We start from the raw sequence: 27,618 nt of genomic DNA, 5'->3' as shown, positions 1-27,618 counted from the left end.
ATATGGTAGTAGATGACCTCGTCTACCTCCTGAACTACAGCCCTTAGAGATAAACTAGTAAGAATATTAGAGATGTAACCGTGTCAGTGAAGAAGATAAAAATATGCTTCAAAAATCTGTTAGAAAAAAAAAAGTTTTAGTTAAAAAAAAAAAGATTTAAAAAAAGCCCGTGCACACAGGTTTTGCAGTGGAGAGGGAGATAACTTAGATGGGGGAAGATAAATAACTCTCTAAGGCTGCACAGCAACTGAAGACGTAAGTGTGCATGCTTCCTTGTTAGTGGGTTAGAAGACTGCTTCATGACCAGAGCCTCTGAAGATTCACTGCAAGATAGAAATCCCAGAAAGTTGGCTTTCAAAAATATACTCAAAAGAGAGCCCACCGAATGAAAAGTTCTACAGACTGATTAAACAAAAATAAAACCTCAAAATGATGGAAAGAAGAAAGTCTGGAGAAAGAAGAAAAGCTCACAACCCAAAGCACACCTTTCTGGTAAAACACAGTCAATTTCACTGATATGGTTTGGTGTGACTGCCAATTTAACTGGCTTATTGGCATTTATTGGTTTCAGCACTGGTGGAAGCAACAGACTGAAGGCAGAGGTCTACAAGAGCACCCTGCAAGAGTGCTCTCATTCAACCACATGCAAACTCCAAACTCAATGGATGATATTTCACACCTCAGGGATAATTATCCAAGAGAAACAGCTAAAGCAACCAAGGGTCTAGAGGTGAGAGGTTCTCCACTGGTCAAATTAAGCACTTGAACTCAGTTCAACTGAGCAGCTAAACTAAAAGGCAGGCAAGACCCCAAAGTAAGAGATGACTGTTATGTGGCAACAGTGAAAGCCTGGTAAAGGGCACGTGTTATTAACTGTGTTTTGTGTGTTTTCTTTTCCACAAAATATTAAATATGACAGCTTAGTTTGAGTAACCTGTTGAATTTGACAGCTAAAGTCTCGTCACTATGTGTTAAAAGAGAGTGTATTAAACGATTAAATCAAAGCTGATTAGGTTTTTTGTAGTAATCACTGTTCTTTGCTTTTGCACCGAAATACAGATCCTTAAATGTAAAGATGTGTAATTACCCAAACATGTGCGGTCTGGACTGCAGTTATAGCAGCAGTTTGACAACTGAGGAATTTTATTATGCTTTTATGTTTAATATTCAGTTGTCTATTATTTGAAAATGTCTTACTATGGCTTTATGGATACTTAAGTAACCAGCTGGGTCTAATATCCTAGCTCATAATCATCTATTGAAGAGCCTAAATCCTAATGTATACTGTAATACTATGCACTTTGCACACTGTTGGGTTCTTACCAAGATTTCCAACATCTCTCATACTGTTATAGCCTACTAAGGGATTTCGGATGCAGCCTTGGTTAGCAACCATCATTGTACTCTACTGTAATTTAAGACACATAAACTATACTGATATTTGACTTGTGGAATTTAGAAAAGAAAGAATAGCACTTTTAACGCTCCTCAATTGTCTTTGAAACCAGTTGATTAACAGTGGCTTTCCAAACCCAGAGCAAGACCACTAGACTGAGGTTTGCCTAACTGAACTCACTGCCACTACAGACGAGTTATTCAGCTGTTTGGAATACTTGGATAAAAGCGGAGTAAGATGTGATGGTGCACTTGCACTGCCAGCTGGGCTGAAGCAGCCCTTTCATCCTGATCTACCTTTCTGCATTTCGTTTGATAGCTTAAGACAAAATTATAGGTAAAGCTTTTTGAACAAAAATACAAGACATAATCTGACTTTTGCTGTCAAATTTTGCCTTAAAAAGTCACTGATTCAACATTTTTTCCAGGTATATTAGAACTTGTTCCCGTATATGGTGCTATGTATGTATGTAGAAATCTTCTCTGGAATAAAGGGCAGAATAGCTGCCTGTCCCAACCACAAAAATCAAGAACAGCGATAAAAAAGACCAGCACAGAGTAAAACAAGCAATTAATTAACGCATTAGATAATAACAGAAAAGGGGCCATGCTTAGGATGGAAGACGGTATACTTTGTCATGCTGACAGCTAAGCAAAACCACACATCAACAGAAGGCTGAACTACACTAACTGGCCACTAAATGAAGTGGTATATAGTATACGTTCAACTGCTCATTAAACACATGTACAGTCAACCAATAACATGGCAGCACAATAATTGGTTTAGGCATATAGATGACCTGCTGAAGTTCAAACTGAGCAACAAAATGGGGAAGAAAGTAGATTTCAGTGATTTTGAATCTGGCATGGTTGTTGGTGACTAGTCTGACTATTTCAGAAACTGCGGATCTACTGGCATTTTCCCCACAAATCCATCTCTAGGGTTTACACAGAGAAAAAAGAGAAGAAGAAAATATCCAGTTTGCAGCAGTTCTCTGAGGAAAAATGCCTTGCTGATGCCAGAAGTGAAAGGAAAAATGGCCAGAATATACAGGAAGCAGTAGCTCTGATAACCCATTGATATGACCAAGGGTGGCAGAAGAGCATCACTGAATGCACAGCTTCAAAATACTGTAGATGAGCTACAGCAGCAGAAGACCACACTGGGTGCTACTTCTGTGAGCTAAAACATCACAATGGAGCTCTGTGCTAGATATCATGAGTTTTGGAGCTTTCCAAGTCCCTCAAAGCTACTTTCTGTTTCATGGTGAATTGCCATGCCACCAGGGTGTGCCGTTCAATATAAACTCACAATTTTCACACTGAAGCATCATAATGGCCTGATGGTTATTGTCACTACCTTTGAGGTGGATGTGCTCAACCTGTGAAGAGCAGCACATGAAAGTATAAGACATGACATTTCGTGTTGACTCTAGGTGGCGCTTTAACTAATACTGACAATGGGAATATCAGTCTGTTCAGGACGGGACTCTTATCATGCCTGCGAAGTTTGGCAGCGGTTGGACAGGATTTCTTTGAGTTATAGCGGTTTTGTTCTTCATGGTGGAACATGTCTGTGAAGGTTCTCAGTCATCCAGGTCATCGTAGTCAAAGGAGTTTGCAAAGAAAAGCATCTGGACTTCTTTAAGTTGCTTGAAGACGTTTCACCTCTCATCCGAGAAGCTTCTTCAGTTCTAAGGTCAAATGGCCGAGAGTCCCAGATTTAAACCCAGTGTGAAAGCGGGTGTGGGACCTAATCAGCCAGGGTTTCGGGTGAGCCCATTGTGAAACCTGGCCCCACCTTGTCATGTGAATTCCTGAGGTCAGATGGCCCAGGATGTGAGTGGGCGTTAAGGCGTCTGGGGAGGGAACTCAAAACTGGATTATAGATGGCAGACAGTTGGTGTCGTAAACCACCGCCTCTGTTCAAAGATGGTCGCTCACAGTGGACATAGATGGCCTCTTTCACTCCTCTTTCAAACCATCTGTCCTCTCTGTCCAATATGTGAACATTGGCATCCTCAAAAGAGTGACCTTTATCCTTAAGATGCAGATGGACTGCTGAGTCTTGTCCTGTGGAGGTAGCTCTTCTATGTTGTGCCATGCGCTTGTGAAGTGGAGACTGTCGGAAGCAGTGGAGACTGTCAGAAAACGACTACAAGAAGACAGCTCCTTGGAAGACAGGACCAACTTCACACCCGATCAGATTTGCACACTGTTAGACCTCTGCCTTACCACAACATACTTCAAATACAACGAAGGCTTCTACAGACAAAAACATGGCTGTGCCATGGGCTCCCCTGTGTCACCTATTGTAGCCAACCTTTACATGGAGGAAGTGGAAAGAAAGGCTCTTGGCTCTTTCAAAGGAGGAGTACCCAGCCACTGGTACAGATATGTAGACGACACCTGGGTCAAAATCAAGACACAAGAAGTGGAATCCTTCACTGCGCACATTAATGCTGTGGATAAAAACATCAAGTTCACCAGGGAAGACACAAAGGACAACTGTTTGCCTTTCCTGGACTGCACGGTGCACATTGAAGAGAATGGCAACCTCAACATTGAAGTTTACCGGAAGCCCACACACACGGACCAGTACCTCCTCTTTGACTCCCATCACCCTCTGGAACACAAACTTGGAGTAATTAGGACCCTACACCACCGGGCAGAACATGTTCCCTCCAAGCCTGAAGGGAAAAAGAAGGAACACACACATGTAAAGGAAGCACTGAAAACATGTGGCTATCCTAACTGGGCGTTCATAAAGTCAGCAAAGAGGCACAGAAAAGAAGATCAGACACCAGCGAGGGAGGATAAGAAAGACAGACGCAACAACATTGTCATCCCCTATGTAGCCGGTGTATCAGAGAAACTCAGGAGAGTTTTCTCCAAGCACGACATCCCAGTGTACTTCAGACCCAGCAACACACTCAGACACAAACTGGTTCACCCGAAAGACAAAACTCCAAAACACAGACTGAACAACGTGGTGTATGCTGTACAGTGCAGCGAGGAATGCCCAGACCTCTACATTGAGAGACCAAACAGCCACTTCACAAGCGCATGGCACAACATAGAAGAGCTACCTCCACAGGACAAGACTCAGCAGTCCATCTGCATCTTAAGGATAAAGGTCACTCTTTTGAGGATGCCAATGTTCACATATTGGACAGAGAGGACAGATGGTTTGAAAGAGGAGTGAAAGAGGCCATCTATGTCCACTGTGAGTGACCATCTTTGAACAGAGGCGGTGGTTTACGACACCAGCTGTCTGCCATCTATAATCCAGTTTTGAGTTCCCTCCCAGACGCCTTAACGCCCACTCACATCCTGGGCCATCTGACCTCAGGAATTCACATGACAAGGTGGGGCCAGGTTTCACAATGGCTCACCGAAACCCTGGCTGATTAGGTCCCACACCCGCTTTCACACCTTGGCGCATGTGATTAGAGGATCACCAGGGGGTCCTTTGTCCCTCATTGGGGGGATACTCCCACTGGGTTTAAATCTGGGACTCTCGGCCATTTGACCTTAGAACTGAAGAAGCTTCTCGGATGAGAGGTGAAACGTCTTCAAGCAACTTAAAGAAGTCCAGACGCTTTTCTTTGCAAACTCCTTTGACTTCATGGTGGAACATTGAAATTTGCCGTCCTGCCAGCAACAGACAGTTTTCAATGTAACACAAGACCAACTCCTTAAGGCTTTCCTTTACAAATTTGAGGTTGGGTCATCCACCTCTACACTGTGTAGAGGTGGATGTAAAACATGACATTTCCTTTTCCCACTAGGTGGCGCTGTCACCAGTGTCAAATATGGCAGTTAAAATGTTTTTGGGGCGGAGACGTTTGGTCCAGATTGGACCAAATGTATGTGGGAATGAGAGCAAATAAAAAATTAAAAGCAAATGAAAGCAAATAAAAATTTCATGGTAAATGATCGAAATTCGCTGTGGCGTCACGGCCACGCCCTCTCACGAAAACTCAAAAGCTGCACAATTTAATATGGCTCAGGACTTCATTTAACAACTCAAAGGTGGCGCTCCAGAGCCATTTTGCCCCACACGTGTGAAACCATTAAAATACGTAATTTTTCAAAAGACCTGATGAATGTATAAAATTTAATGAGCTTTTGAGCCTTTTTAGGCTAAAAAAAAAAGACTGACACTTCAAGGGTATTGTGGTAACAACCAAAAACCATGGGGTTTATTCAAGCAGCTGACTGTGGATCTGAAAAAAGAAATAAAGCTAATTGGCAGCTACAAAACAAGAGAAGGTTAGATCAAAGTGCTTCCAGTGAGAAGTTTCCATTGTCTGAAATGTCATTAAGAAATAGCAGTTAAGTTAAACTGTAAAACTCAAGATAAACCATACAAGAAAAAGACAACTTTCAGGTACAATTACATATCTGTTTGGTAGGCAGGCAGAGAGAAAGCACCACATGACTGCAGAGAACCTGCAGGAAGGTTTAGCTGACACAGAGGTGCCGGTGCACCGTTCCTCTGTGCTTATATCAATCAATCAACTTGTCATGATGTGGGCGCTCACACTGAATATAGAACCTTGGATTAATGTTAACCATTTGCCATTGCAACCTGGTTTCCAAAAAGGTGAAGAAGCTGTGGATGCTGCAGAATGTAAACATAGTAGAAGACAAAACATCAAATGCTCAAACTGAGAAACAAACATACTCTCATTTTAAGTTTTTAGCCAAGAAGAAATTAGATTTAATATTACTACTACTATAATAGAACATATTTATCCCATATTGGCTTCTTTTCATTGGCTCCCTGTTAAATCCAAAGTTGAATTTAAAATCCTTCCCCTCACATACAAGGTCTTGAATAATCAGCCGCCCTTAATCTCCATCTTCAGCACCATATTATCACCATATCTCCATAGCACCATATTTCCCCACTAGAGTGCTTCAGTCTCAGATTGCTGGTTTACTTGTGGTTCTCTTGGTAAAAGTGGAAAACATTTAGGAAAATCCTTCCCAAGGTATGTTGCCATTGGCCTAGGCTGCTGGGGGCTTCCCATGATGCACTGGTTCCCCTTCATACAACACTCTTGCATTCAATCATTAGTTATTATTAATCTCCAGCTCTCCTTCACAGTGTATCTTTTGTCCTGTCTTCCTCCCCTCACCTCCAGGTTTCTTCCTGTTAAATGGGAGTTTTTACTTCCCACTGTTGTCAAGTGGTTGCTTATAGGGGTGATTTGTTGCTATATAAAAAAAACTGATATGAAACTGAATTGAAAATTGACAAAGTTAACTAGTATTCAAAGATAAAAGATTAAAAAAAAAAGCATTTGTGATGTTTTGACAAATGGATATCAGATTGAAGAAAAAATGTAAAATTTTAAACCTGTTGTGACTCCAAAGATTACTTTAGATAATAACATTCAGCAGCATTCATACCCTCTGATTTCTTTAGTGGTAGTATTTCAGAAAGGGCTACAAGAAGGTGGTAGGATATCTTTTAGCAGCAGAGCCTGTGTATGTGTTATCTCCTAGGGGTTATTTTAATTTCACATTTCCCTTTACTCTTCGAGATCTCGGTGCCAGGGCTTTTGGACTCACATTAAAGAGGGTCTTGCATCTGCTTTAGCAGGAAGAAAGCTCTAGCTGAGGAGTTTGTGTGCCATGTAGGAAAAGACATTAGTTTATATATACATATACATGGGTACTCATACAAAGTGGCATCTCTGTGCCTTGATTTGGGCTCTGTTGTGTCAAAAAAGATGTTTTGGGTTTTTTTTTACTTTGAAACACGATAAAAGAAGGAAGGTTGGATCCCTTCTAAAGTGATTGTACGCACGAGCCCTGTGAAGGGACACTGCAGATAAGTTGCTGACTGTCCCTATCAGTCATCTCAGGAGACATATATTAGACTGGCCAGACAGATCTTCCCTACCCCGCCGCACAGTTAACCCCAGCCAGTTTGGTGATTGAAATGGGAATAGGTGCCCAACCATGCATCACCAGGCTGGCTCTCTTACAGGGATATGACACTTCAAGTGACCCTCTAAGGTCAGCGCCATTATGATGCTGGGTGGGGGCAGGAAAGGGAAATAGAGAGAATGGCAGAGGGAAAGGACAAGAGATTCCCTCAGAGACACATTTAGAGTTTTAGGAAGGAAGCCTGAGTGAGAGGGGAGATAATGAAGGACATGGATGGAGGAAAGAGGAGTATGGTCTATTAAAGTGGTTCAAATAATGAATTGCAAAGCAGAGGGGGAAAAAAGAGTGAACAAGTGTGGAGTGCTTTCAAGCATTCAAAGATTTTTTTTTTTTGTGGTCATTTATTAGCGAATTGCCTGCCTTAGCTTAGGTGAAAATTAATTCAACAATTTTAGTCAAGCAACTCAACTGCCAAAGTATACTGGGACTGATTCTTAAATCACCATAACAATTGAGCAATTGGAGTAATAATGTTTGCCCATCCTCGGAGGCTTCAATTACTATGCTGTATTTATTTTGTGTGATTGGAATATGCTGAGCTCTTTCAAGATGAATTTGCTGGAAATGAGTTTTAATGCAGCAAGCCTCTGTGACCCCACAACGAATCTAAATTCCATTTAATCGAGAGGGGAGCCCTGGGAGTTTCCGCATGAGACAAATATATGCTCATCTTCAGAAGACTCTTACTCATCTTGATAATTATTTCAACGCTTCAATTAATTTGACAACGTTATTTGCACGTGCCACGGCTTCGCACACCTGTTTGCGACTCGATCTAAAAAATGAAGGGAAGATAAAGGCCGTCGAGTTGTGATAAAAGTCCTTAACCTGCTGCGTAGGGATGCTTATCGCTCGTGTGAATCTATAGAACAGCGATAAGCACGCGATATTAAATCAGACTTGAGTATAATGCCTCTAATTTGCCATTTGAAATGGGAATGAAACCTTCAGTTTTAATTCAATTATAATTCAAAGTGCATTTGTCAAAGTGCCATTCACAAGAAATAGGTACCTGCTGCTTGTGGATATTTATGTAAAATGCTATTTGTATGCAAAACTTCTAGTTTGAATAATGATGCAAATGTATTTTAAGCACTCCGTCTGGTAAATGTTTCAGATCGAACACTGTTAAGAGGATCACAAATTCAATTTAAGAAAAAAAATTACATTACTTGCAAAATAAGAGAAGAATTCACATGAATTTGAGGGGCAACAAACTGCCTACTTGGACACAGAGCAGACAGCATGTTTGAAATCATAACACAGCGATCTCTCACGTAGCGAGTATCAAAGAGCTGCTGCCTCTAATTTAAAATGTAAGTGCAGTCAGTGTACAAATGAGGGACTAACGTTCCTAAAAAGAGACCTCTGTTCCCCTGCAAGCAATCTAGGTTTCTGAGGTGGAGCGGAGGTTCTGGCTTCACAACAAGCTAAATAATTAACCATTCATAAAAGAGAAATAAATGGAATAAAAATGTGGTTCACTCTCGCTGTACTAAACCACAGAAGTCAGAGTTTTAAATTTGCTTGCACTTCCAGAGACAGAAATAGGCACACCTTACAATTTTTTCTGCGAGCGTGTTTGTTTACAGTCTGTAGAAAAGATTCTTCACGCTGGATGTTATGGCATAATGTCAAAACCAAGGCAAACACCAATGAATGTCCTTCCTATATTAGGTTGGAAAAATCTGCTCAAAGCTGAGATGGTAAAATCTTGACATACACCACTGTGGAAAAGTACGTTGCTTTTTCCCACAAGGAGCAAGACTTTACTGTCATTTTTGAAGTGTTTATGAGTAATTGTTCTCCAGGCTTTCTGAAAGTCAAAGGTTTTCTTCGGACACTGGCTGCTTCTTCAACTTTTGTCCTTGTGCCTGAAATTTTTATAAGAATGCTTTTTTATGGATTCATTAAGCCACTTAACCCTGACCTATGAATCACTCAAGCATAAAAAGGCTCCTAACTCAAGGTATGAATCAGTGTGGTTGGCCACACATAATGGACAGTTTAATAAAAAACAATTTTAAATTGTATCGTTATGTTCTTTGTTATTGGCAGACTGTCACAAAAGCCCATATTTTCTTTTGAAAGTCCTGTTCTTAAGGGGTAGGGTACCTGCCAAGAAGTCATTCTTAAGGAAGGAAAACTGGGAGGAAAATGTGCTTTAGTGTTGTACTTTTAACAGGGACTAACAAAACAGAGATACTTAGGTCTTCACTCCAGTCCCAAGCCCAAGCGGGTAAAATATCACTGATGGTGATTTATTTTGTTTAAGTCAAAAATATAAATATTTATTTACACAGTTTTTAAACTGGAACTGACCATTTAATCATTACTATGACCTTATTGGTATTAACACCACACTGAGTAACTGGGACGATTTAGTGCTGCTCACAGATCCATTTATAAATTATTCTACTAAATATATGGTTCATTTACAGAATTTAGTCCCAGTCTAAAAGGAGACACATAATCTCATATCACTGCATTGAAGTTTTCTTGCTACACAAAGTGTTCCCAACAAGCCTGAAAGCTATGACCAGTCAAAACACTTGAGTGATCTAGCGTTGGTCTGCATTGATCATTTAAAATCTGAAGAATTTACCTTTTATTTTGTACTCGTGGTTACAGAAACAGCCTTCCTGGGAAATCGAGATGTGCTCTGTCTTCCTTTGATGTGTTTTCATTTACCTTTCATTTCTTTTGCTTTTCAGCAAATATTTTAGGATCTTAGCCATTGATTAGTTCACTGTCAGATTCTGAGTCCTTCTTGTCAGCTGTTTGGATGAAGCTGTTTTTGAATACTTCTTTGTTTCTGTGTCATAAATATTTTGCACAACCAGGTCCACTGTATATAAAATATGCTGGACGGTCAGCTAGGGCCCACATTCCCTTTCTGGCGTGTTAGATGTACTGTTCGAATGTGCAAAGCCAGTGGGGGTAAAAACAGAAACAAATGGTATTTTTACAAACACACTGCAGCCCTGAGCTTTTTTTTTTACATTACCAGAAGGAGCAGTATGTGAGAACACAAATGTCTGAATCATTTAGATCAGACATAAAACTTTCTTTTTACCCTGCTTTATGTCTTGAAGCCCATGAGTGACTAGCGCAGAGAATTTACAGTAAGCTTGTGTGTGCCATGAGTCCTGCCTCCTACATGTAAACCTAAACCAAACTGAGTCAGGAATGAGAACACATCTGTCCCACACCATCAACTGCTCTGTGCATCTTTCAATACGCAGGGCACAGAACTGGCAGCCTGGTAGGTTTTAGCAACATAACTACACGGTGTGTCCATGTCTCCCTATGCTCCTTTTTCTCTTCACTTTTCCCTTCTTTTCAGAGGTTTCTTGCTCTTAAAAGACAGTTCTTCCTTCCCACTTTCACCAAGTGCTTCCTCATAGGAGATTGCCAGTTGTTATGGATTCTCTTCTAATATTGTAGGGTGTTTACCATAGAAGATAAAGTGCCTTGAGATGACTCCTCTTGTGTATTTGTGCTATATCTTGAGAAAACAACCTACCAAATGGCTAAATACATCTGTTTCTATCCTTTATGCCCTTATAATAGCTTTCAATTTCACAGCAATGAGATCACCACAAAACTGTTATTATGCATGTTATATTATTGCATCATCATAATGCCCACCAACTGGATAACAATAGACTAAAATCACAGACCAAGCAATGCTGAAGCATTGGAATTTACTAGGAGCTGAATGTTGTAGACCGTGAAGCTGTGACTAGGGTTACAATCAAAACAAAATATAAAGTTTTGTTTTCAGAATGTTAACGAAATATTATAAAACAAACTTCTCGCACAACAGTGACTTTACTAATAGAACACTTATATTGTCTGTTTAAAAGATTGAGAGACTTATATCCTGTATTATCCTGTACAATGAAAAATGCATTAAAAAAGTGCCCAGTGCGTCAACCAACAGGTCCTCATCAAACATCAGGAGACAACTTAGAGGCTGGACGACTGCTTGTTTACTATCCTCAGTGTGGTTAAAAATATGTTTTCCTGAAATTCAATAAGAATTTTAAACAAAACTATTACAACCTGTCACCTCTTTCCAGAGCTTAAAAATAATTTGGTGAAACAAATGTTGGAAATAAAACATGTCATGTAATATGTCATTATTTACTGCCATTATGGGTTTGACAGGTACAGATTAGATAGGTGTACTGTACATGGGGCGCACAATCAGGCCATTTAAAAATGGACATGGTACTGTGTCAGCTGTCAGCTGTATTTTCTAATTTTCCACCACGGCAGACACTTTACATTTAAATCGTTTTTCTATCACAGCGCAAAGCCCCAACATAATGTTCTAGTATCAAATGGACATTTAGACATCAAAGCAAGCATTACAAATGTTTTGTTTGACTTTGTTTGCTTTATGTGTTTCTCTGACTGTTTGAACTACATGTGCACCCAGTTTTGTGTCTCTACATCTTTACATATTTTTACAGATTACCTGATGACAATCGGACTGCCAGCAAAAAAATAAATAAATTATGATGCATCAATGTGTATTTGCTGTTAAAACACAGTAGAAGGCATCAAGTAACGCTTGAGAGTGTATGTGTGTTAAAATATCAACTTTTACTATTGTGATCCCTGTAACAGAAAGTCCCTGGATCATATATATCATCAATCATCTCATCTGTACGGTGGCTTTGGTCAAAGGATAGAAACAACAAAGTCAAGATGCTTGTCAGATGTAATCAATCCTGAATGTCAAAAAATGGTATTACCAGTTTAGGAAACATGATTTGAGCCACAACGAATTATCTAGAAATAGAATTTAAAGATCTCGGATGAATAAAAAAATGAATCTCGATGGAAAGTTCACCATTCAATCTAATGCTTTCTCTCTGCTGTGCTTCTGTTGTCCTTTCTATCCTTACTTGTGTGTCAGAATTTATTGCAGATATGCCACAGATCCTCACTGACTTCTGCATTAATGGAAATGTCAGCATGTGTGTGTTTAACAAGAGTTACTGTAAGTTTGGATGTATTTTAACAAAAAGGGATGATTGCCATTGACTTTTATTGTGTTTCCGTGGCAGGAAAGACGCAAAAAACGTCATCTAATATTAGTGCGAACGTGCCAAAACAGTGGTATGTCTCCATTTTCATTGCTTCCCCTTGAAATAAAATGACCCTTGAATTATGGCGTTAACAGGACTTACCAAGGCTGAAGTCCACCTGAGGCAGCTTGGGTGTTAGAATAACACCTGCAAGACAGAGACAGCAAGAAAGATAGAGTGGAGTTGAGATAAAAATAGAGCGAGAGGGAGATAAAGATAAGGAAGAGGGGAACATTAGAACAATGAAAAAGGAGGAAACAGACGTAAAACATTAACGGCTGCAGTTTGATTTTGCTGAAGTTAAAAGGTGTAGAGCTCCAACCATTGTTTTTCAATGATTTTTCATGAATTTCAGTCTTTAATATGCCATCTTATTAAATTAATCATAGCAGTGTTAGATAATAGGGAAATATGCTCATTACAATTTCAAAGAGCACAAGTGCAAAACAAGCCCACTACTTTTAATCTAAAATAATCTGAATCAAAAACCTGCTAACCCTCACATATTTACTAAAAGCAAAGCATAAATATTTAGCTTAGTTTCCTGGTTATTTATCAAAATTGTTGATGAGGCATTAGTCAGTTGTAGTCACTTTGCACAGATGCAATATAATTACACTAAGGGGGTTGAACTCCTGGCAACAAACTATTTTAATCAGAAATAAAAGGCATTGTAGAGAGAGTTTGAACATAGTAGGAGCACAACAGGCTCCCAAAATGCCACACTGATTAATGTAACTGTTCATCTAGATTATGCAAACAACTCAGGGATCGTTGAGAGCGTCAGAACTAGAGTTTCTGGGTATCCATTGTCCTTGAGGCTTTACGCCAATAACGATGACTGACTGCTTCAATCATCTGTCACTAAAGCTTTCTCTCATTCATCACTTTCCCAGTTTGACACGACCATTCAAAAACCAAACCGATGAAGCGCCTGCAAGATGGTGCAACAAGTCTAGAGGGGGACTAAACTGCTAAATTCCTCCTCTTGGGGTGCTTGGACACAATTGGCCTCTCTAAGGCTCATCAACTCCACTAATGGGCCGTGGATACTCGATGTTCACTGATGTATGGGAGCCATGCGACTTAGGTAATCTTATGTAATGAGGATTCTTTGCAAAGAAAAAATGATTTACTTATTCTTTAGAGTCTCTTAAGGCAGAATGCCTTATTGACAATTTTGAATGCATAGACAATACTGTCCAAAAGTCTCAAACCAACTCTAATTTCTTCATATTTTGCTTGGGAAATTGGAATTAGGTGCAGCAGTATTGAAATGTGCAAACATGCTTTAAAAGTATGTACAGTGTATATAAGCCAAAAGCACAGGTGGTGCAATTCTCGGTTAAAAGCTTGAAAGTCAGTATTCGGCATGACCGCCTCTATAGAGCCTGAACTCTCTTAAGCAGCTTTATTGTAATCTCTATAAGTACAGTAGTCTTCAGGAATAGTTCTCCAGGCTTCTTGAAGGACATTCAAAACTCTTCTTTGGATGTCGGCTGCCTTTTGTTCTGTTCTCTGTCAAGCTGATCCCACATTGTTAAGATCCAGGCTCTGATCCGTGACTGATCATGTTCCATTGTGTGTTTTTACATCCAGATATCCCTTTTTGAGGGATTTGTAGTGTGTTTGGGATCATTGTCATCCTGAAAAATGAAGCCATTGCCAGCCAGCCTCTTTCTTGATATATTATTTCATAATGGATCAAAATCTGATCAAAATAAAAGTCTTTTCTGTGTTCGTACTTCCATCAACTTTGACAAGATCTCCAAGACCACTAGCTGAAATGCAGGGCCAAAGCATGTGAGCCTCCACCATGTTTTGCTCACTGTTTTACCTCTCTCTGATCTCCTCCGAAAATAATGCCAGTACTTTGAACCAAAGTCTGATCCATCCATCTCTCCGTGCATCACTCCATAGGACCTGTTGCCACTGATTTTCAGTCCAATTCTCGTGTAATTCGGCAAACCTCAGCCTTTTCTCCCTGTTTTCCTTCCTTAAGAATTGCTTCTTGGCAGCCACCCTTCATCAGAAATGACCCTTCAGCGAACAGTAGATGGACCAGCATCTCTCAGTCAAGGCTTTGCTATTTCTTAAGCACGTGACTTTTAGATTCAAACAAACAAGCAAAAAATAAAGAAAAAAGAAACATTGCTCAAAACTGGTTTCTTGAAAGCAAAATATAAAGAAACAAGGTCTGGTATAAGAATTTGTTGGGACTGTTAATTAAAAAGCATGTCATCTAAAAAGCATGTCCAGTAACGGCTGAAATATTCTCTTAGCAACAGTGCAGGTTTACTGTAATATTTCTTGTTGCATTTGTTTCTGGAGATAAATCTAAAAATGCCCCAGCTCACAGAGATGCAGTGAATTATGTCAAATGTGGATGAATCGTTTAAATGCTGTTTTTTAATCTTTGAACCATATTCTTTGAAATGAATGAGTCCAAAGATTCAAAATTATGGAAATCATAAGCATTATCTGGCACCCTGTTGAGAGTCATTTGCCTCCTGAAGCCAAGACAGCTTAAACAGTAACTTGATAAAAAATAAAGATTACCAGCAATTTGAAGTGCATTTCTAAATTCAATAAATATGCTAACAAACTTGTAAATAAACCTTCAGTTTGCTAGCAGTTTTGCTCAGTGAAATAAACTGAGCTCTGTCAGATGTAATACATGTCAGAAAAGGCTGTAGAAGCTTACGCAAACTCGGTCCAATATCTGTTACAACTGCAGTAAATATCTGATTAATCAAGTGGACAAGTATCTGTAGCACACGGGGCAAGGAGGAAACACACACCAAAACAGGTCAATTATGCATGTAAATAAACTTTCATCATCTGGTTCTCACATTACTTTCTCATCTTCATCATCCCATTCCTCAGGGGTCATGTCTCCTCATGTTGTCACCATTAAGACTTCCTTATGAGTGCTGATGGAACTTTAATAAGCCAGGATGACATGCTGCGTAGCTGCAATAGAAAGCCCTTTAGCTAGGTAGGCTGACACTGTGCCAGCTGTTGGGTCCAGTCTCTGGTGTAGCATTATCAGAAGGGACTGTCACATGGACAGCCCGGCTACTTTGTAGGAGTCCGTCTGTGCTAGACGCGGACTTATCTCGAGTGGTAAGAAGCAGTGGAAAAAGCTTGTCGTTGCAGAAATAATTAAAGATAAGGAGCAAAGCTGAGTCTAGGTCTGATAGAGGTTCAGGATACAGATCATGAGACACATGTGGCAAAGCAAGTCAAAGTGTTTGATAGTGAGGCAGGAGGAACACTGGAATTCAAAGCTGTCAGAATTTTAAAGCATGGCTTATAGGTAGAGTGTCGAGTATTTTTAGAAGGATCATGCCAGACGCTTTGATTTTAAGACAGGCAACACATGTTAAGTTGCATTTTCCTTTTTTTTCTGAATAAATAAATAACGTGTGAAACATTGTTCTAGTACAGCTCTGAAAGCTTTCACATGCTCACATCACCCCGATATCCACATGATCTAAAATATAACGGACAAATTATGCAACCTGAGGACACAACTCCCGTTATGTACAGGGTGACCTCATTCTCGTCCCGCAGCATTAAACGTGCCGCATGTCATTACCCTCTGGGGGAGAATCAGCCTGACCAAAACAAATACACAAACAAGGTCTAATCGCAATAATTAGCCGTTACATGGAGAGCGATATAAGCCACCTGCACTGTCCATATCTATTGTAACTCCTGCAGCATACATGGCTCACGGCCCTAACGTGCAGATACATACGTGGGGGAAAGTGGCACAGGTGTGGTATTTATAATCGATATCCGCTGGCATTATGAATATGGTAATAAGCTCAGCAAGGCAGCAGGCAGGCAGCACATGCAGATGTAACTCCCAGAGGGGCCCAAAGCAAATGAGGTGTGCCCGCCCGCTATACTGCAGTTTCATCTGGCTCTAGAAATAACAGCACAGCCCCACTGTACCTCCAATCTATCAGCCCCCCTGTCTGTGGAAGGTATCAGTAGGGAAAAAGGCACGCTGAAGGCAGAGGAGAGGGTAATTTATAAGGATGTGAGCAGACTAGGTGAATCCTCTGGAATGACAAAGTTAATTAATGTTCAGGGACTTAAATGGTCCGTCTTACAGATGATCATTTAACCCGCTTCCCTTCTCATTGCCCTGCTTTCTCGCATGCTGCATTGTATGATAACCGCTAACAGGCAAGGGGGACGAGGGTGAATGTGGGAAATAGTTGGTGGTTTTGGTGGGTGGGGGTGGGGGATTCGGATGATGCTGCTGTTTATTTCTAAATCTGCAAAAGATGGATGTAGAAAATATCACCAGACACTGCTCCAATTCCCAAGTATGGTTTCAACTAAGAAAATCAAACAATTTTTCCAAAGAGAGTTTTGATAAACTGCCCTGCAGAGGCTATAGTACACATTCACAGTCACTTCTGCTTATCCTCTTCATGAATAGATATTACATATAAAAGCCCATGCCTATGAATAAATCCTGTTCATATTTTTGAATATTATCTTCTTTTGAATTTTGAGGTTAGATTAATAATTCACTTATGTGGCTGGCTCAGCATGGGCTTTGATATTTCAGGGATATAACTCTCTCAACAAATGATTCCAACCCAACAAGCAGCTCTGCTCACCCTTCCTACACGTTCACCCACACTAATTGCAATGTTTCCTTCTCCTAACTCTTTTTTGTCCGACCTCGCGCTTCTCTTTCCTGTAGTTTAAATTGCCTAAACAGCACCTGCACATCCACTGTGATGATTCAGTCACCAGCCAGGCTTACATACCTCTAACTCAATTGATGTTTGCACAGACAGGCATCCCATTAGGACAAGTGGTGCTGAATGGGAGAGTGAGTTATCGTCACATTACTGCTTTGGGAGATTGAAGGGGGGGGGACAGATGGTTTTGTTGCCAGCGTTTAATGAAGTGTTGTGAATCAGTTGGATGCGCTGAGGAGGTCTTGACTGTCAAGCTGATAAGAGACGTAGTCTGGGGGGGGGTTAACAAGAGTGGGACCTTTCGCTCCGTGACAGCTTGGTCACGCGTCTCGCAAAGACAGTTCAATCAATTAAATGTTGCGGCTTTCATTGACGATACTGATTCCTGTATGCAAATTCTGTTATGAACAGTCAATAGCTAAAATAACATAATTTCACCCTTTGTGATTGGGAGTTTGTAAAATGCCAATTCAGCCCCACCTTAATTAGCACCGAGCAGTACCCAGTTTGGTTTCGCTTTTATCTCCTGTCAAGAAAGAGGAGATAAACTGTGTCACCTTGCGACTGATAATTCACGGTTGTCAACCTGCTGTTCGGCCCAAACACTGTAATTATGTGCTTTGCTCTTGTCTTCCAGGATGCCCAGGGGAAACAAAGCAAAGGTAGAGTGAGGCGTTACACTCCTGCATCTGTCAGATGCCATCTATAAAATTGTGCATGGGATTTTATGGTAGGTGCCTATCTTGGGTTTGCCATCAGGTCAAAGCTGTTGAGAGTGTGGCCCTGTCTGTGTCTCTGCACGACTGTGCAACGTCAGAGCATGCCTGCATACGTCCGTGTGAATGGGCAATCGGACACATAAGATGCTTCACCAGTGTGTCAGTGCAGGTTTAAAGCAAAGGAGACAAGGCGTCGTGAACCGCGCTTTCATTCTTCTTTGTACAGTTCCATCTGCTTATTCCCATTGGGACGATGATGGTTCTTAGCTCGCATGCCAATGCAAATGCTTAGCAGCACCGCATGCAGTGTCTGTCCTTTTAGTAAGCAAAGGTATTAAATGTGGAGAGGAGGCTTTGTGGCATCACTGATATGGATAATCTCTTCAGCATTCTCCTGTAGTGATGGGCACTAAGACATCTAGTTTGCCTCTGCCAGTGCATATTAGTGACAGCACATTCAGCCTACATGGAATATGACTGCAGTAAAAATGCAAATTCACACACACATACACATGCATGCATGAACACCAGTGCACGAACAGAGAAATGACACGCAAGCAAGCATGTGACTTTTTACCCCCACCAAGAAAACATGTGAACAAACAGCTTTTCAAACTTTCTCTCTGCAGAGTCACTCAATCAAAATTCCATTTTGCTCCATTTTGCGCAGACTTTTGTATTATTTACTACACGCATGCATTCTGAAGCTCAAAAGAACTGAGAAACATTTTTGTGATTTCAGTTCAGCCACACAACAAGAATACTTAATTGAAAACCTGCAGCAAGGCAGGCGGTTTTTAAAAAGTCTACAGTTTTAAATTGTGGAGACACGACTGACAGGCCCGAAGATCAATCATGGCTTAACAACATTTTAAATATCTGACAACAAAAGACATCACTTGATAGCACTTAATGTCATTTTTATCTACCAGTAATGATCTTTCATAACAAGTGCATCTACATATCATCAGGTATTGAGTTGTAATTAATCTGCATAGGAGTCAGTTACTTGGCTACTGAAGATTGAGGTTTTAAAAATCTCTCACACTTTTGCTGGTACCTCCACCCTAGCTCTCTCCCTGAAACACACACACACACACACACACACACTTTCATTCTGTGTGTGTGGCAGCAAGAGAACAAACACTTGCACAGGGAAAATACTCAAAAGCAAGACATCATCTGGACAAGCATTTGCAGTAACAGTAGAGAAAACCAGTGCTTAGAACTGATGAGCGTTTATGGAGTTAGACTGTAGAAGAAGAAAGGACAGAGGAAAGAGGAGACAGATTCAAACAGTCACAAAACACAGTGCAGTCAGCTCACCAGCAGCGCTCAGCCCTTCAGGACTCGCACTCAGCTCCTTCATGTCAACCATGCAGTGTCCCAGGTGCTGCGTGCCGTCCTCCATCTGTCCAGCTTGCCCCACAGTTCTCCCTCGTGCTCCTCCACCTCTTCTCCCACCTCCTCCACGAAACACCACAGTCCAGTCCAGTTCCCCGGCTCACACGCAGCCTACCAAGCGGAGAAGCTGTCACAAAGATAGCAATCCTCTCACCCCGCTTTCTTGCTGCCTCACGGTGCGCTCTCTGTCAGCATTAAGGATGCCTCATGGAAACTAATACGGAAGAGAGGGACCGGCGACGGACCTGGAGCAGCAGCGGGAGGGAGGAGGAGAGGGAGGGGGAAGAGAGGGGAGCAGGAGAGAAAAAGACAGGGGAAGGGAGGAGTGATGAGGGAGTGAGATTCCAAATGAAAGAGAAAGCAGGACAGAATTGATGTTATGTGCAATACAAAGCTCTATCCATCAATCTTGGGCTGTCAGTCGGGGACCTAGACCCGACTGCACAGAGCACCGCAGCCAGAAAGACACGGCTCTGTCCTCCCCCTCTCTCTCTCTCTCCCTCCTTTTCTCTTCTCACTGCGCAGCCACTGCTGCAACCAGACATGGCAGCAGGGTCCCTTTGATTTCTGACGTCCGTCTCACTCCCCTTCTCCAACCTGCCCTCACCTCGACACCACTCTTTCCCTTTTCTCAGCAGTGTAACAATTACCAAACTCCCAAGCGTGATATGGTGAAGCCAGAATCATGCAGCATGATTTGGGGACTTATACAGCTGAGGGATTTGCAGAGTATAAGGACAGCTTTTATTGCATAAAGAGCTGATTATAACCCAACATGGCAACTTCACAATTTTAAATCAACAGGTTAAACACAGAACGTGATACAGATAGTAGTTGTTTCTGGGTTTTAGAGGTTTGTGTTTTTTATGTTTTGCAGCGTAGATGTAGACTGGACATTTTGAAAAAGGAATTAGGATGAGGAGTTATATATAAAGATTTTCAAGGTAAAATAATGACTGCCTCCTCTTACACTTCTAGGGAAAACGTTATTGTTCATTATTTGGTCACCAAGGTCATGATGCTACAGTAAGCATATATCTACAATGCAGTTAATTAAAATGCAGCTGAATGGAGGAGGTGCTGTGATGTCTGTTAAACTCATTCAACCTAAGTGAAGGCTACTGTGAAGGTGCTTGATTTTATACACCTGTGGTTATGGAAGTGATTTCAAGTGAAGTTTCACCTACGACTAGCTGGAGATACAGCTTCTCTCACCAGTGATGATCCTTGACACGCAAAGTTTGGTTCAGTTTGACATGAAACCTGATGATGTTTGCCCTCGACATAAGTTTGAAGACTGTGAACTCAAACATAAGCTCCTGCAAGTGGTCAGAACCAGGTTTCCAGAGAGGTTTCTTTTTATTTTGCTTCCCAGGAGCCTGTCATTTCTTGTAATTTTTAAATGTGGTCTTGAGTAATAGTTCTCCAGGCTTTCTGAAAGTCTTTCAAGGTTTTTCTTTGGACATTGGCTGCTTTTTCACTCATTTTCAGTCCAGTCTTTGTACCTGACCATTTATCAAAAGAATGGTTTTCTTCTAAAAACATGAATCATTGAAGCATAAAAAAGGCATCTAACTTAAGGATCAACCAGTGTTTTGTCGATACACAACAAACAACTTCATAAACTTTGATCCTAGCAACATGTTGCAAAAACACAAGATTTAGTCCCATTTCTTTCAATCTATAAAAAATACCAAAGATGACAGTTTCACACACCTAAAATTGTATTTTTGCATCAACAAATAGATTCCCAACGAACTACTAGCTGGGCATCTCTTGGCATGATGTGCAGTGTGTCCTCAAATAATTAAAGAAACTGGACAAGTGGAGGTCAAAAGAAGATTTGGCAGGCCTAAAAAGACACTATGTACAGCAAATGAACAGTACTTGAAAGTCATGTCCTTAAGAAATAGAAAATAAATCCAACAAAGACCTGACAGAGAACCCAAGAGATGCATCGGTTTGCTGAAGCCTCATCAAAAACAGTGTCAGTGGAAGGGTGACTGTCAAACAACCATTTTAAAGAAAATGAAACAAGGAGAAAATGCTGAGGTATGCCTAATTAAAAATCAAACTGTGTGGAGTGAGGAGGTGGGACCAGACTTTTTTGTGCCATGGACCAGTTCAATGTCAGACAATATTTTCACGCTCTGTCCATCCATCCATCCTCATCCGCTTTATCCGAGATCGGTTCACGCTCTGGTAACGGATAAATATTTCTTTCAAAATAAGACACAACTACAACATGTGAAACGAACCTTGATTTTAACAAAGGGCAAGCCGTTTAGTGGAGGCTGATAAAAACTTTTCAAAAACTTTTCAAAAACAAAGGCAAAGGCAACACTAAAAAGTAACCTAAACTGGGAGAACTAAGTCTAAACATAAAAAAACCCCCTGGAACATGAACAGGAGCATGAACATGGAAACCTGAAACATGAAGACTTGTCGTAAAGTCATAAACCTGGAAACATGGCATGACATAGCAGACAAGCAGGCAAAACAGATGAACAGACAAGGAATGACAGGAACTCTGAGATTAAATACACACAGGAGGTGATCAGGGGAAGTGGAAACACATGGAGAAACAGCTGATTCGAATGAACATAATGCCGCCACAGGGGAAGTGAAACTAAACCTACTGAACATGGAACAACCAGACCTCTTCAAAATAAAACAGGAAACATAAAAGAATGCAGACATGACAACACGAGCCTGAAAACATCGAACACGCAGACATAAAACATGTGACAGACTAAGACAGCGGTCCCCAAACTTTTTTGTGCCATGGACCAGTTCAATGTCAGACAATATTTTCACACTCTGGTAACGGATAAATATTTCTTTCAAAATAAGACACACAACTACAACACGGGAAAAGACCAAGGGAAACCGAGTTAACGATAAAAACCCTGAAAACCATGAATTTCCAACACGTTCTCACTCCCAAAATGTAATATTTTATGAAATTTCACACCTGTGCCTCAACTCTCGCAGCCTGGTACCAAAGGACTCATGGCCCAGGGGTTCGGCTAAGACACACGGACTTACCACGACAAACCGACGAGGAACACGCACACTATAATTACACACAGAACCCAAAACCTACATGACAAATGAAACGGATCACAAGGGGAAAACATGTAAACAAGAGGAGGACGTGGAGGACAAAGACATCACAGAAACACATGAAGGGTGAGGAAGACTTAAACACAAGGGGTGATGACACAAAGGAGATCTAAAAAACACTGAACTAACACAGCAACCTAGGCAAAATAGAATGAGCTGAACTTAAACATAAACCATCAAAATATAAGACTGGGTCACACGACCCAGGATCTTGACAAGAGCTGCCAGTTTAAATCAGGTAAGGTTTTTTTTTTTAATGAAGTCTTGAAACATTTTCATTGAACCTTTTTAAAAGTAAAAAGTATAAGGGTTCACCATACTATGACTCAAATGTTATTTTATAACATTAACAGCAGAAGAAATGTTTTTAAACCCTTGACTGTTATCATAAAAACACAGGACAGGTCAGATGATGTGGGCTGTAAGAAGATTATTCCTTTGTATACAGTTCTGAGAAGAACGCTTTGTTCTCTGCATGTTCTTCACTTATTGTACTCGTACATAATCAAGTGGCTGGAATAAAACATTTCAAACCAAAGACACACGCCGCAAAGACTAAAGAGCCATGTGGAGTTCCTGTGCACTCTTAAGGCACCTGGTCTGGGTTGTGGCTGGTGCCAAAAACCTAAATGAAGATAAATTGGTCCCTGCTGGAGCAATAAGACAGAAGATGAATCCACTCTGCACGAGGAGGTTTCTTTTTTCACTTTCCACAACTCTCTCCATCCTTACGCGTTCATCCCTTTATTGCCACATTCTCCTTGTTCTCCACCCTCTTTAATCCGTAAAACCCATCAAGATAAATGTTATCTTCTTCTGTTTTAATGAAAATGTGCTGGTGCACATTTTTACATAAACACAATTGTGTGTGTGTGTGTTTGCGTGCGTGCAAACTCAACACAGCAGAGTCAAACAGGTCTGCAGAGTGGTCCATTAACATTCTAATACGTTTCTTTTATAGGCGACATGTGTTGTCTTATTAAAGCCTGACTGATAGAGGGGGCTGGAGAAAATCAATAGACAATGCACTAGAGATGGTGAATAGTACAAGTACACCGAGGAGAGGAGAAGAAAATAAACATGCCCTTTTTAGCTATTCCTCCCCAAAGCCTGAAGCATAGATCCTCACATTTACCCATTCCAATAGCACTTGAAGCCCATTACAATTTGAGATACACTCCCTCACAGTATTAACTTAGAAAAGCCAACAGCTTGATTCACAGCTGAGTTTGGGATGCATATTGCCACAGCTAGGGTTCCACTGTACTGCTGTAAAGGCTGCAGTGGGAGACATCCAGTTGCAAAGGTATAAGTCAACGCTGTTGCTAAAAGGAGGAGTACAAATAATTACTCGAGGCGCTCTCTCTCTGGCCTCATTTAAAGCCATATCTTAAATCTCACAACACTGACTGACTTCCCATACATCGCAGCAAGTTATTTTATATTTTCAACATCCATTATGAATTAATGTTTAATTTTCAGTTATAGAAATCAGCACCCTGACTGTGGCAACCGCAGGAACTCTAACAAGAACATTAAAGTAATCACTGTCTAGACAGCCACCCCTGCTGCGTGCCCTTTCTTTGATTTGAAAATGTTTGTGCCATAAATGTTTTGACATGGCAAACAAATGACTTCCTGTACGAATCAGGTGACCACACCAAAAGACTAAGAGTCAGTGAAAACCTCCTAGCTTTCTCAGGTGAAGCTGGCAGTTTGAGCAGTCAAATAAAAGCCTGTGCATAGCGGTTTGAGCTCTTTGTTGTGGCAAATGGTAAATAATGAAACAGTGAAGCTCTCGCATGCACCATCTCTCCCACACACATGCATGCAATGCTCTATTTCCTGCTAAAAACAGTCTGTTGGGCAACCACTATCAATTGAACAAAACAGGAAAAATTAACAAAGGCATAGACTGTTCATATATATAAATTTAAGGTATATGATATATAAAAGCAGCAACTACTTAAAAAACAAAACAACAAGCCGGCAGAATGAATGAACACTCAATCTTTTAACATTTCAAAACAATCAATAAAAAGCTTTTTTTTTCAGTGTGGCATGACACAACAGTGACTTACCTACATGTACACTGTTCAGATTTATAGTTGCTGTAATTATTCCTATTCAAGTTCAACATGTTGATCAACCAAGACAAACTGAACTAGCACGTGCAGAGTATATTCCTCAAGATGCTAAAAATAGCACGTATAAAATATACAGCATGTATATATAATGCAGTGTTTTCTTCCCACAGAGTATCCCTATTCAGCAGTGTCATCTCGTCTAATCGGATCACGTGAATCCTCTCCTCAGTAAACATGTACAGTCACTCCTTCTCCTTTCAAATAATGTGACGAAATGAAGCTATTGACTTCTCATCACGTGTTGTCATGTCAGATTACAGGAGGCTCTTTAACAGCACCGCAACTGACATCCCAGCCATCAGTTTTCAATATTGTCTCGCTGCTCAAAGGTTTCTGATTGCCTTTGTTTTCTTACAGGAGGTGGAAATGACAGCTATTGAAATCTAGAAATCAAGTATCCATTACTCCAACCCATTGACCAAATCCCACAGTGATATTTGAAAGACATTAATTTAGAGTAAAGCATGCGTTCTCACATACACTTCTAGTATTGGAACACACAAGGCTGTGATTTCTTTCAAGTGTAAATGTACGTGATGTATATGACAGGGGACAATTTGTATGCCAAAGGAAATGAATATGTTCAAAAATAGCACTTTTTGGATTCTGAAATTCAGTCTTTGTTCTCTTTCAAATCTCACTCAGTTTCTCACTATGGGAAGCACCTTCTGGTGTGAAGCGCCACTGTAACGACATCTGGCTAAGACGGACAAAGCTCTTCAAGGACGCAGGGTCCCCTGATCCCCCCGCGGCAACCAGGACTCGATGAAAATCATGTTTTTATAGAACCTGGGTTACCCTAGTAACTGAACATTTTTCTTTACACTTGTTTTAAGATGAAAATTGATTTAAATTTATTAAATGACTTTAACTTGTTTAACCCACGTGATTTAACTGGCACTCATTTTGAGCACAACTTACTGCATTTTTACACAAAGCTGATAATAGCTTTTTATTTTTTTGGCTAATGTGTACCTTGCTGTAATAAGTCATGATAATTTCCAAATGTACTGCAAATTTTTTAACAATTTTCAGGAAACTGGAAAATAAAATATTATTATTTCCAATTAGTAAAAACAAGTAACGTGCCAGGTTAGGTCAGAGATTTCAGCCTTGACAATTCGTTCCATATAATCTCACCACAATTGATCACACATGAAATAAATGCATAGATGGTCCACTTTAATTTCTATATACTGTGCAGCAGCACCCACACATGAGCTGGCATAAGACACATATTTTCCTCAAAACAGCAGTGCCAACAACAAAAACTACCAGGTGGATTAATATTAATGCTGGTGAACAGTCGTGTGCAAAATAACAAGACCACTGATCAGACACACATCGAAAGATATTTTCACTTGATCAAAAGACGGGGGGATTGCTAGGTTACCCTTGACCAGCTTGCTTGGTGAAGTCCCACTCCCTATGGTTACTGTTGCTAGGCCTGTGATACTTTCTAAACAGTCGACTCCAAAGGAAATATTAGCAAATTCCTGGAATGCTAGCTCTAAACTAAAAGAGAAGACTGGACAGAAAAGAGTAGAATATGCTTTTCAGATCTAAATCAAGCTGATAAGAGTTCTGTTAATAAAGAGAACATCAAAATAGAAAGGTTCACTACTGGTCCAATTAAAAGTGCTGCGGACACACACACACACACACACACACACATACATATAGATAGATAGCTAGAGAGAGCTGGAGAAAGAAACACACATACCTTTTAAGCTACTAATAAGATATTATTTCCAAAGCTTTCATTATCTAGCCTATTTCCAGCAAACTTACACCATCCCCTATTTCCATTTGTTTGAAGTGAGTCATGATAATGCTCCCACACACCAACTGCACCTGAAAAATGGCTCTGATCTGATTTGGATCCATCAGATTTGTAGACTATGCTTTTGAAGCCTTAGCCTCAAAACCCACGTGTCTGCCTGTCTCCATGTAGGTTTTATAAATCCATATTTGGTGGCCCTATTTGGACAAAATTTTTGGTTAGAGATTGGTGAATCTGTTTTTCACTGTGAAATTAGGTGAACGCTATTTTTGGCCACTGATTAAAAGGTTTAGACAAAAACGGACTGGTAAAAGTAACTAATGGGAGCTATTAAATTATTGGCTAGTTTTTATAGGTTGGTCTTCTTGCATAGCTCTGGAAGCCCTGTGGCCAGTCTTGTTCTATCTAGCACTTGTGACATCTCTACTGTATGTGGTCACATAAGTTATAACTTGTAATGTTGTTCTATGCTCAGGGAACTTACAAGGTGTAGCCAAACTGATGCAGAATTAATAATTTTGTAATGGGCATCTGATTAGTAACCATGTCCTTCCTAATTTGCATTATCTCGTCTACCATAGCAGTGGCAGTCAGGCTAATGTAGCCGTTGTCCTGTAAGTTCTACATTTTCCTCACAGTAGCACTCACATCACGCCTTATCTTAATGTGTCTGCTGCCTTTGGCCCCCAGTGATGAACAAGGTCCTACTTCAAACATGTCAGTGATTTTCCCACATTTGGCAAAAAATTACTAATATCTTAAAGCTCTTTCTTTTTTGGCCTGCAATTTCGTTTTTCCTCTCTTGCATGTTGTCTCACCCAATTTTGGAGCCTTTTTCATTTTGCAAACTTTTTCTAAGTGCACTGTTTAATGAAGGGGTGGAGTGGTTTAAAGATATGACTCAGACAGTCCAGAGTAAAAAAACAAACAAACCCAAAAGGACCCTCAGCCAACCAGTCAAGTGCTCAGTATGGTGGATGACCTGTTTTTTCCTAATGCCTGCCCATCTCCTCCTCTGTCCAGAGTGTTGAGTAATTGAATCTCCAAAGTTTCAGTGGATGATTTAACTCACATGCTTCTTTTACACAGTGGTTATGTTTTTAGCATTTTAGTCAGGTGTTTTTCTCACACTTTGTCAGACTGGACTGTCATTGCAGAGACGTCTATGTCACTGACTCTAAATAATCTTATTAATTAGCAGTGTGGTTTGACTAAAAATATATACTTACTTAAATGACAGCCTGTAAC

At 40.5% G+C, this 27,618-nt stretch overlaps 1 protein-coding gene across 2 annotated transcripts in view; it reads right to left on the bottom strand.

Moving 5' to 3' along the window:
• inpp4b (inositol polyphosphate-4-phosphatase type II B) overlaps window positions 1-19,543 on the bottom strand; it is a 179,712-nt gene extending 160,169 nt beyond the window's left edge. Inside the window, exons 1-2 of one of the 2 annotated variants that reach the window (XM_039613418.1) lie at window positions 19,237-19,543; window positions 12,564-12,608 (exon numbers count right to left, since the gene is read on the bottom strand). In XM_039613418.1, coding sequence (XP_039469352.1) covers window positions 12,564-12,608; window positions 19,237-19,321 — 130 coding nt within the window. In that variant the 5' untranslated portion in view covers window positions 19,322-19,543. The remainder of the gene's footprint in view (window positions 1-12,563; window positions 12,609-19,236) is intronic. The other variant, XM_039613420.1, reaches the window with a different exon arrangement.
• Window positions 19,544-27,618: the final 8,075 nt, after the last annotated feature.

This window comes from Oreochromis aureus, linkage group 6 (assembly GCF_013358895.1).
Source record: "Oreochromis aureus strain Israel breed Guangdong linkage group 6, ZZ_aureus, whole genome shotgun sequence".
NCBI classification, from domain to species: domain Eukaryota; kingdom Metazoa; phylum Chordata; class Actinopteri; order Cichliformes; family Cichlidae; genus Oreochromis; species Oreochromis aureus.
Note: the sequence above shows the minus strand (reverse complement) of the source record. Positions and strands in the feature narration are given on the sequence as shown.